This window comes from Dysidea avara, chromosome 9, assembly GCF_963678975.1.
Source record: "Dysidea avara chromosome 9, odDysAvar1.4, whole genome shotgun sequence".
Taxonomy (NCBI): Eukaryota; Metazoa; Porifera; class Demospongiae; order Dictyoceratida; family Dysideidae; genus Dysidea; species Dysidea avara.
Window position 1 is genome coordinate 1,955,976 of NC_089280.1, and position 11,215 is coordinate 1,967,190.

At 35.6% G+C, this 11,215-nt stretch overlaps 1 protein-coding gene across 1 annotated transcript in view; it reads left to right on the top strand.

Moving 5' to 3' along the window:
* Nucleotides 1-8,961, top strand: part of LOC136265400 (gamma-aminobutyric acid type B receptor subunit 1-like) — a 26,124-nt gene extending 17,163 nt beyond the window's left edge. The window contains exons 9-15 of the mRNA XM_066060236.1: nucleotides 1,259-1,357; nucleotides 2,041-2,185; nucleotides 3,973-4,108; nucleotides 6,403-6,510; nucleotides 6,572-6,697; nucleotides 6,785-7,117; nucleotides 8,540-8,961. Of these exons, the coding sequence (XP_065916308.1) occupies nucleotides 1,259-1,357; nucleotides 2,041-2,185; nucleotides 3,973-4,108; nucleotides 6,403-6,510; nucleotides 6,572-6,697; nucleotides 6,785-7,117; nucleotides 8,540-8,851 (1,259 nt within the window). The 3' untranslated portion in view covers nucleotides 8,852-8,961. The remainder of the gene's footprint in view (nucleotides 1-1,258; nucleotides 1,358-2,040; nucleotides 2,186-3,972; nucleotides 4,109-6,402; nucleotides 6,511-6,571; nucleotides 6,698-6,784; nucleotides 7,118-8,539) is intronic.
* The last annotated feature ends 2,254 nt before the right edge of the window (nucleotides 8,962-11,215 follow it).

Here is an 11,215-nt window from a genome sequence, read left to right on the forward strand (position 1 = left end):
CCCAAAGGCCCTGCATCAATGGTGTTTGAGAAAAACAAAGCCAAGACACTGAGTGGTCTGACATCTAGCTTATTTAGACCCTATGTAATTGTCGTACTTTGACATTGTTGACAGCTGCTTGTAACAGAGAAATGTAGCATTAAAATTAGTAGAGAGTCCACCCATGACTGTTGTTATTTAATTCTCAGGCTACAAGTGTTTTGACATGAAATAAACATGAAAGGGTATAAGTAATTTAGAATTCACCTCAAAAGAGTCTAACTTTTATATTGATAAACTGACTAGCACCCAGTTACTTCTTAAAGTAACTCATTACTTATTACTATTACTTGCAACAGTGGATTAGGCATTACTCAGTGGATTAGTAATGGGATTAGTAACTTCATTACTTAGGTAATTGCAAGTAAAGTAACTTTGAGTTTCATTGCTAGCTTTTATAGCATATTTTGTTATGTTACTTAGTTACGTAACGAGATATGTAATGGGGGTAACATGTTGGGGATAACATAATATTACCCCCAACACTGCTAGCACTACCACCACCACCTAACTGACAAATATAACTCAATAATAATGCTACAGAATTGATGCTATTCTTTCCTTTGGTGCAGTATATACTGTAAACAATAAAAGCTTGACATGACTTAAGTTTGCATTTGAAGTACGTTGGCAGATAGTTTGGCGATTTTACCACACACAGTAGACCCTCAGTTATCCGATCCTCGTTTATCCGTACCCTCCTATATCCGAAAATTCTATTAGGGTATTTTGTGTACAAGTGTATGTTCTATTAGAGTATTTTAACAGAGCTCTGTATATAAATGTATGGGCTTCAGTTATCCAAACTATTCATTTATCTGAACACTTTTTCCATAGTCTGAAACACTTGGGGTTCAGATAACCGAGTGTGTAACAGCTAAATAGGCCAAATAAAATAGAGTTTGGCGAATTTCCTCAATTAGACAAATTCGCCAAACTTTAGTGATGCCAAACTTTCATCATTTATGATAGTACTATTTCATTATAATATAGTTTTAAAAAGCTAACCAACTAGTGTGAGGAATATATTAAGAATTTTACAGACTAGTAGGGATCATTACAATAAATGTGATGAAACAGGGGATTGTTACTTGAAGCACAAATTTAATTCTTACTGTAGGATAAAATTTACACTTCAAGTGACAGTCTTCCCTTTTTATCCCTACTAGCTTGTAAATTCCAAATTCTTCCATTACAATATTATCATGATGTGTTTTAGATGGTGATGCTAAACCAGTATTAGTATTTGATCCATCACAAACTAATGAGTCCGACAATTTACGATTTGTATCAAACAACAGTAGCTTTATCTGGCAAGGTATGTACAACTATACGATATGTAACCGGATCTGTAAACACCCAACACAATCATGCATTTTTTTAAAATTCCTGTTTATTTATAATTTAATTAGTCAATTGTACCCTCTAGCAAAGTTTCAGCCTCACATGCCTATAACTTGTAGCCCTAAAAAGTAGCAACAATAGAAAGATCAATTGTACAGCAAGTATAGGGACAATAAATACAGACGCTTACTAAAACAGTTGTAACTTACAGATGGAATTACGTACAGAGTTGTACTTTGTACCATCATGTTTTCCATGAATAGGGGAATTGATTGCTGGGTACATTTTTCCTTCCATCACATTTCTTCACTGCATAAAACTGTGGAATTTGTGAAGAAAGATTGATCATGTACGATTGCTTTGATGTATCATAAACAAACACCCATATTGTGTGACCTTGTGTCTACTGCAACAAGACAAAGATTTTCCAGCTCCGCTTGAGTAGGCTAAGATGATATTCAGGTTTTTATTGTTAGTCCCTTCCTTAAATTCGCTAAGAAAAAGACATTTAAAAATTTTATGGAATTTTTTCATAAGTATTCACCCATTTTATTTTATAATGTAAATTTAGGATTGATCAATTGTGTTGAGTTTTCGCAGATCCTGTCACATATAATGATATAAATGAAATGTTATAAGTTGATATGATCTCTCTAGGTGGAATTGTACCCAGAGATTCTCCTTTTCCAATTGTTAGAGAAAGCAGTTTGGTAGAATTTATAATAGCTGGTGTTGTGTGTTCTATTGGAATATTATCAACAATCTTCTTCTTCATGTTTAACCTCTACTATAGGAAGCACCCGTAAGTCACCTATACAGGTTCAATATACAACATGTTTAATAATTTTGCGGCAAGTCTTACATGGTTGGTCCAAACTAAAAAAGACAAATGGCCATATAGCTATGTACATACGTATATGCATGAATGATTATAAGGCTATGGCTATTTTAATAGTAGAGTGGACAGTTTCAATTGTTCCTTTCACTCATCAGCAATTAAACTATGGAACCAGCTATACCTCAGAACATAACTAATACTCTCTGACTTTTATAATGCCCAAAACACTTATGCGATTACGCCTGTGCACTAAACAATCGTCAACTAAAATTAATGATGAATGATTTTATACATATAGTACTTGAGATTTTGATTTGTTTCTTGTGCTCTGCAGGGTGGGTAAGGTCAAGATCAGTCAACATTGAGGAAGAATCTAGAAAATTCCTTTCACCACATTTTAGCTGCAGATTTTGTATGGCTTCTAACTGATTACTGTCAGTGGTTGTGTGCATGCAGTAGATGAATACTTTATGATAGGATGATTTGCTCAATGATAACTACACTAGTTATATAATAAGACTATGCTCCAGGCAATTAATATATATACACATTCTGTGGTGTATGGAGGCCAAGGAGGACTAAATTTCTATAATTTCTGTGGCCTAGTCATTATACATTGAACATCAATATACTCTAATAGAACAGTCAAATAAATCAGTCGCCAGTAAACTAAATGTCTACACAAGGAGTTAAAGAGAAGACATAAAAGTATTGTTTGTCATAGGTGTGGGTAAAGCCTTTGTAGACTCTTGCTTGATTACCACTTAGAAGAGTGGAGTAAGTGAGCTTAAAGCAAGTAACAAACACTTACTGCAACAAAGAGATGATATAATAAAATTACTTTGCTACTTGTCTGCGCCAACTGCATTATTTATGACTAATCTTAAATGTTTACTTGCTGTTGTCACAGTATCATTAATAAGAGCATAGGTGGTGGAGGGGGGGGGGGGGGGGGCTAGTGGGCTGAAGCTCCCCCCTCGGTCTGTTGAGGGCCCTCAGAATGATATCACGCCAGAATTATCCTTCTTGGAGTGGGGCCATGATAAAGATCAAGATACTCTAATAGAGCAGTCACTCTAATAAAGCAGTCACAGTATTAGAGCAGTGGGAGATGACCAGGAGCAGATCCAGACTTACGGTCAAAATGAGCTGAGGCACTACATTGTCTCTGGTTTGGTAAGGTGAGACCAAAGAAGAAAAAAAAAGTCACAGCCAGCTGACAATAGCTGCCCACCTCGCCAGCTACGCATTTATAGCTGATAAACTACATAAAATCCTTACATAGCTCGCTACAACCCTCATATCAACTCTTCCTCCACCACTGAATAAGAGCAGTATTAGTACAATGTTGTAACAATGACTTATATTACTATCATGGTGAATCCTACTTATTGTCGTCCAAATTATAAAATTACGTATAATGTTTGCTAAAATAATTGTGTTTTCCGAATTATAGTGTGTGTATAAGTGTCAGTTTTTTGTTAGGTCAGGCTAATTGATTCATCAGTTTTCCCTTCTGTAATTAAACTATGGAGTAACTTACCAGTATATAATATCTGTAATTAATTCTCCCCACTTAACTGTTTTTATACTTTGTACTTTGATTCCTGCATAGTAACACTAATAATAGTAAATTTTGTACATATTTTGGTTTCTATCTACTTTGCTAATTCTTACTATAAAGTAATTCCATCCTTATCTTGTGTAGTACCTAGATTATCTTTGCTAAAAAGTGTTCTTTACTCCTTTAGAGTTGTAAGAAAAAGCAGTTACCGGCTCAACTCACTAATTTTAGTAGCAGTTTTGGTAGGGTTTTTTGGTACCCTCCTACATGTTATTAAACTAGATGATGATATGTCAGAAGTTGTCACTACAACAATTTGTAATGTAAGTTAAATAACACAAAAACAGCCTTGGGGCTGTAAAAAAAGGGCGCTGCCAAGTAAAGTAGGATCAATCAAACAAGCTTATTGAACATGACTAGTAAGAACAAGGACTGATATCAAGTTGTGGCCAAGTATTACCATGATCAATCTGTTAAACAACTGGCAAGAACAAGGACTGATATCAAGTTGCGGCCAAGTGAATGCAGTATTACCCATTCTCTTTGTATCTAGCTATAGCTGTATAATAAAACTAGAGCAAATACACATGCATCTGTTATTAAATTGTCATTTGGCCGCTTTTTTAAAATCACTCACTACCAAAAAAAAGTGGCCAAATGACAATTAATAGCAGATGCATGTGTATTTGCTCTAGTTTTATTATATAGTTATAGCTAGATACTGCATTCACTTGGCCACAACTTGATATCAGTCCTTGTTCTTACTAGTCATGTTCAATAAGCTTGTTTGATTGATCCTACTTTGCTTGGCCATGCCCTTTTTTTACAGCCCAAAGGCTGTTTTTGTGTTAGGATATCACACATTTTTGTCACTGAGCAAGACCAAAAAAATTAATGCATAAAGCTATAGCTAGTTTCATACAAGCCACCTTTGGATATCACAACAGCTTCAATAGTTATTGTGTGTATTACATCACATAGCTTGGGACATGAAGTGGTAAAATCAAAGAATGTAGTTTGGTACAAGTGGGCAGGTACTTGTCGGTGTTGCAACCTCACTAGGGTATGGCTTCTAGGCACCGTTGAAACCATCAGTGAACAGATTGAGTAAAGGCCATTTCCCGGCAGGTGAGAATGTGCCCCAGACTTCTTATTATACTGGATTGTCCCTTGAAACAAACCGACAAAGCTATATTGTGGGCCGCTACTTCAGACCCATTATTAAATAACAAATGAATAACAAACACTTACCAGAATAGCATGAGCGATAGCAAGTTCACTGGGTTTACTACACTGATCATGTTCACCTAGCATTGACGCTTACGGCCGAATTTGCACCGAGTTTCACCAACTATAATAAACGCTACCGTAGTTAGAGTTGTCTTATATTTAAGATAGGGTTCTAAAAGACTGCAAAATAAATTAGCAATTAGCGTAGGCGCCGTTATTACCCTATGAGTGCACGTATGGAAATTAACTCATCACTTCCCAGAAAAACGGCAGGTCATAATCGAGCGAAACTACTCCATATGTTTAATTACATATCAAAGATTGTCCCATGAAGCGCAAGAGTGAATGAATCAGACTTTGAGAAAATTGCTTATGGTAGCTCTCGCAAGAGAGGTGGAATTCCATGATTTGTACTGAAGACACTTAACTAGCCAAAGAACTTGTGATAGCAAATCCAAGGCTGTGCCACTATCACAGTGTAAGATACAAGAATTTAAAAAATGGGTGGCTCGCACTAACGAGTATGCAAAGAAGAAGGATAAGAAGAATACGACGTTTTTAGCAAACTTTAATGCAGTGTTACTAAAATATAACAGGAATTACTTACTTAGTAATACGCTTATATAACAATATACCAAAGGTTTTGCTGTATCGCGAGGTTTTTTTTTACAAAAGAATAGTTTTAAAGGTTGGTTTTAGGTGTGTGTTCTATTAGAGTTAGTAGTTCATGTAAATAACTCAGGGTAGTCGCGCGCCCTACTTTCCTTGGCCACGTGACTCACTACCGTGAGTCTTGATCACTGATAAAATCCCGTTTAACTAGTTTATGTAACACAGTGCATGGGCAAGTCAGAGGAGCCACCTACTATATATCTCAATGTAGACCAGCTACTGTGGCTAGCTGATTATATAAAAGTTAAGACTGAAATTGATGTGAGAATGGACATAATTACCATAACACCACTCACATGATCCATGTATTTTGCTATCCTACAAGTTTGGAAGCATTTGGTACTGACTTTTATAAGCTTATTAGCAAACGTTTAAGCATGCTTGCAAATAATGAACCACACCCACTGTATGGATAACATGAAATAAACACTCTACAACAAAGCTGTCTGTTCATATTGATAAATGTAGCAGGACGTATATCAACTGTAGACCCATAAGCAATTGTTGTAGGCCAGTGGATGCACTTGTATTTACTTAGGTGATTGATAGCCCGAATGGGCTACATTAGCCTGCTATGGATGTGTTACATATCTGCTGTAATGTCGGGTTTCTTGATACATATGCCCTTATCCCTAGAGCCTTTGGCTCTTGGGAATTGGGCATGTATATCAGGCAAAGCTCTCATCACTGTGTTACAAGTATTACATGTACACAGGCAAGAAACTGGACTAACAATTTAGCATTTGTAGTTGCTTTTGGTACACTATTTGCTAAAATTTGGAGACTTTACAGAATCTTTGCCAACAAGACTTTGACGAAACGTGTAAGTGTTACTTTAGCAATGTGATTTGGTATATATTTATGTGACTCACTATACTGCACAGAAACATTTGGATGATCAATATTTACTTCTGATGGTAGCAGTTATAGTAGCACCAATCTTAGTAGTATTAATTGTCCAAGTTGCAGCATTTCCACTGAAGTTACATCAACATGAGATTGTGAATGAGGTAATGTTTTCTTTAGTTTTTGTATAATATAATTTTGCATGGTTTATATATCTTACACACATTGTTGATTCCTTTCTATTACTCCAGGATGATTTGATGACAGTAGAAATTTATGAAGATTGCAGTGGAGATCATGAGTTCATATTCTTAGGAGTTTGTTACATTGAATATGTTCTACTAGCATTGTTTAGTATACTAGTAGCTTATCAGACTCAGAAAAATATTGGTGTTTATTATAAACATCTTGAATCAGCTGTGATCAACCTGACAACAATACTAGCTGTCCTGTTGTCCTCTATTTGTCAAGTTGTTGTGATCATTTTTCAGTTGAATGAACAACAAGAAGGAGTATTATTGGTGATCACACTGCGTGATTGTCTGTGGATGTTTCCAATGATCTATTTGTTGTTCATTCCTAAGGTAAAGATGCTACTCTATACAGTGGATAACATAGCTGGGTATTTTTGAGGGGTAAATAATTCGCAAGCAACTGACCTTACTAAAACATGAAGGTAAACAATTCTTAAATCACAGCCTATAATACTGTCAACCTCCAAATAGTTGCTATGAAATTTAAAAGTTTATATATTTAGTGGAATTTTGTACTGACTGACTGACTGACCAATCGACTCACTCACTCACTGACTAATGCTTTCAGACAAGCATAACTCGATAAAGGCTATAGATGCAGGTTTGATTTTTTCACTGTTCAACATCGCTTCAGCCTGACAGGTACCTTTTGGCATACTGCAATTCATGGACTTACCTTTTGTCCTCCTTTGTGTCCCATTTCTTTTTGCTAACTGCCTAAGGTGTTGATTTGTGGTAGAATGATGGCTTCCCTATGTTTGTAATCGAGAATCATCCGTATTTTCTGTGGAAACTGGATTGATTGCAGAGGCACTTCTCTTGCTGTTCTTCATTTGTAATGCTGTGTAACAGTCTGAACATAGCTGAAAGCAAAGTACACACTTTCGAGTCAGTAATTGATGATTGGGGTGCAATATTTTCCGTGGTGACTGCTGACTGGATTGATTGCAGAGGCGCTTCTCCTACTGCTCTTCATTTGTAGCACTGTGTAACAGGCTGAAGATAGCTGAAAGTGAAGCAGAATGGCCAATTTACTTTCCAGTTGATAACTGCACGCGTTTAGATGAAAACATTGACTCTGGCACCATTCTTACCTATGATGCAGTATGCACGGTTTCACCAGTCATAATTATGTTGCAAACAAAAAGTACACAAACAAGTATAAAGAAAAAGCCTACACTGAATATAGAGAGTAAATGTCCACTAGTATATCTGCCGGTGTAGGCGACCTCCTTGTCTCCCTACTTTTTCTATGATCCTAATTGAACCTATAGTTCATAAGTTTATTCCTTTAAATTTATTGTTGACTGTGAAAGATAAAAATTATATGGCATAACCAGTTTGGATTATACATATGGGAGTGTAGTGGACCACCAAAAAAGTTTTTTTTTTAAAGCAGTTGTTTTGAGATGGGAGCTATTAGTCAAATGGTACAATATAAAAATGCACACACACACATGTGACCCAGTGATCCAGTCTGCTAAAACCAGTTAATAGTCTTTCGAGACATCCAAGTTTGATAGCTAGTCACTGTGTTTCACTTAAATACTTAGCTGTCACATCAGTTTCTATTAGAGGCTAGAAAGGGGATAGTTGTGGCCAAAAGATTAGTTGTAAGTATTGTAAATGGCGACTGCATGGGTTAGTTGCAAAGTCAGACTGAAAAACAGCATGTACCACAGAATATTGCTATAATTTTTATGACCCAGTCTAAGCTTGTAACCTTTCCAATTATCACATCATTTCTTACAGGTATACAGAGTAAAGAAAATGCCTTTCCAGTTCATTATTAAAGTTAACGAGTCTGTAGTAAACACTTTTTTGAAAAGAAAGAGTGTAAAAACAGCAGATTTTGAGCTCGAGGAAAGACGAAGTTCAGATGTTTATGTAACACATGATGAAAAAACACTGGAAACATCTCTCGATTCAATTTTAAATTTTCACTCTGAAACTAAAGTAACATTTTCAACTGTGTTTGAGAATCACAATGGAATAGAACAGGATGCAGTAGATGTGCCATATCACTTGTGTGACAATGATACACTAAATGATATTCAGTTATAGTAAATCAAACAATGTTTGAAGACTTTTATGTATTTCTACATGCTGGTACTTCAGATGTTAAGTTGAACCTTGTTTGCAATATCTTTTGTATATTTCATATTTAATTTTTATAGAACACTATCTGACTGACACACTTCAGAATGCTCTAGTCCACAAAGTGGGGTATGCATAACACTAACCTTTGAATTACTTAACCTCAGCTATCCAAATTCTTGGCTAACCAAACTATGGAAATGACCGCTCTATTAGAGTGATGACTGTTCTATTAGGGTAATTGATAATACTGAAATTTTTTCTTTGGCTATTTATACACAGTTTCAGAGATATGAACTTTTCAGACTTATGGGGATCACCCCCTGATCCCAAGAGATTCAGTTTCAATTTTCATAGCTGCACAACAATCGTATACTATAACAAGTTTTATAAAACACATTTTGTGAGTTTAAACATTACCATTCGTCTGATAACATGTTAGTATCTTATAAGTGACTATTGTTGTTGGTAGATGCATTCAGTATATGAACACAATGTTTGACCGGCCTATGACTGTATCTGATGCTTAGTCGCATGGAAAATGCTGAATGGACATACGAATGCCCCATCTCTGTAAATATGTACATATTTGTACATGTAACTATTTGAGGCCTCTATACTACGAATGAGCCACAATGAAATTTGAAAATCGATTGAGTGTATCCATTGTGCAGGTTAATGATTGTACTGTTAGTAAATTTGTTTGTGAAGCCAACCACAGTGTCCATACACTTGCTGATTGATTGATTTATTGTTTATCCTCACAGTAGTCGGCAGAGCCGTTCTTCCCTACTGGAGCACACATACATACAACAAAGTACAAAAACAAAAACATACAGACACAAGAAACTAACTACTCAAACAATACAAACTCAAGAAACTAACTATACTCAGCACATCAGTGATCATTAGTGAGGTGTGCTGTCTATTGACTCCTTCAACTGGAGATAGAAGGTCTCATTTTAGAGAATCTCTCCAGAGGTCTCTTAGGGATTTTAAAGACCTCATTATCTCTCAAAGATCAAATGATTTTATGCATACAATTTTCTAATTTGCCTTAGTAAATCTACTGAGCGCAGCTGATAATAGTACAACATAAAATGCACAAGAAACAAAGGAAGGAAATTACACCAGATATTAGCTATGTAGTTAATGACTGTATTGTACTAAGTTCTGTTGGTGCTGCAACAAGCTTGATCTAAATGGTTAGCTATTCTTCCATCATGTGAACAAATAATGCCAAACATCACACTGTGACAAGATTGAGTTGTTTTCTTAACCTTTACTAAAATAGCTAATTGTAGACTATTATAATGTCTGATCACTCTAGTACACATACACTGTAGCTAGTACCAGCACTGATTATGGTCTTAGCTAGTTATGAAGTGTGGCTACCTGAGATAGATCACACAATAGACCACATACATGCACAATTGTATTAACGTAACTTGTAGTATAAACAGTCTACTGAGTGCTATAGAGTCCTCAGAGGTCATAGCTATGTGGCCTTCAGTAGTATTATTCTGTGCAGAGGAACGGCAAGTATTTGGAGTCTAAATGAACTTTTTTAACGTCTTGCTATAGATTCTTAATTCATCCAGTAATAACTATATTTCATCCTACATAAGGTTTAAATTACTAATCTGTATGTAAGGATACTAGCTAGTAACATAGCTGTTATAATTAACTTTATATAATTGAGGGGTCAGTGGAAATAGCTGTAACTTAGAAACAACACATTAAATAGAACTATTATGCAGACATTACTGAATTGCCACATCCTAATGCAAATTTATAAATATAACTAAGTTGTGATGTGATTTCTGTTGTTTTAATTTGTGAAAAATTATACAAGCAACTACAAAATGACACATGTACAACTCAAATTATGGCATAGCTAGATTACCCACTGACCCTTTCAGTTGTTGTGTATAATAATGTGTTTCAATATACATAGTTCCAGGAAAATGTTTAACACCAGTAAATTATGCATTATTGTGTGATACTTAGCCACTATAATATATGGAATGATGCTTAAAGGCATTTTAATGATGTAGTGATGTGGGATGACTCCATATAATGGATGTGTTGTGTTTGTTGATATAGCTAAGCTATCTATAGACCTATAATTTTTTTCTTCCTGGTAGCCAGTATCACCTGCATGCAGTTGTTTACGAGAACTCACTCACCTCTAGTGCTTGTTGACAATGCAGGTGTTCCATCTGCTCTGTGTTTTACTTTGAGTATTGTGTGTCATGTAGGATCACTATAATCTGATAGCTGTAATGTACTGCTCAATGTTCAACTGGCTCTGTATATTATGTACCTTGT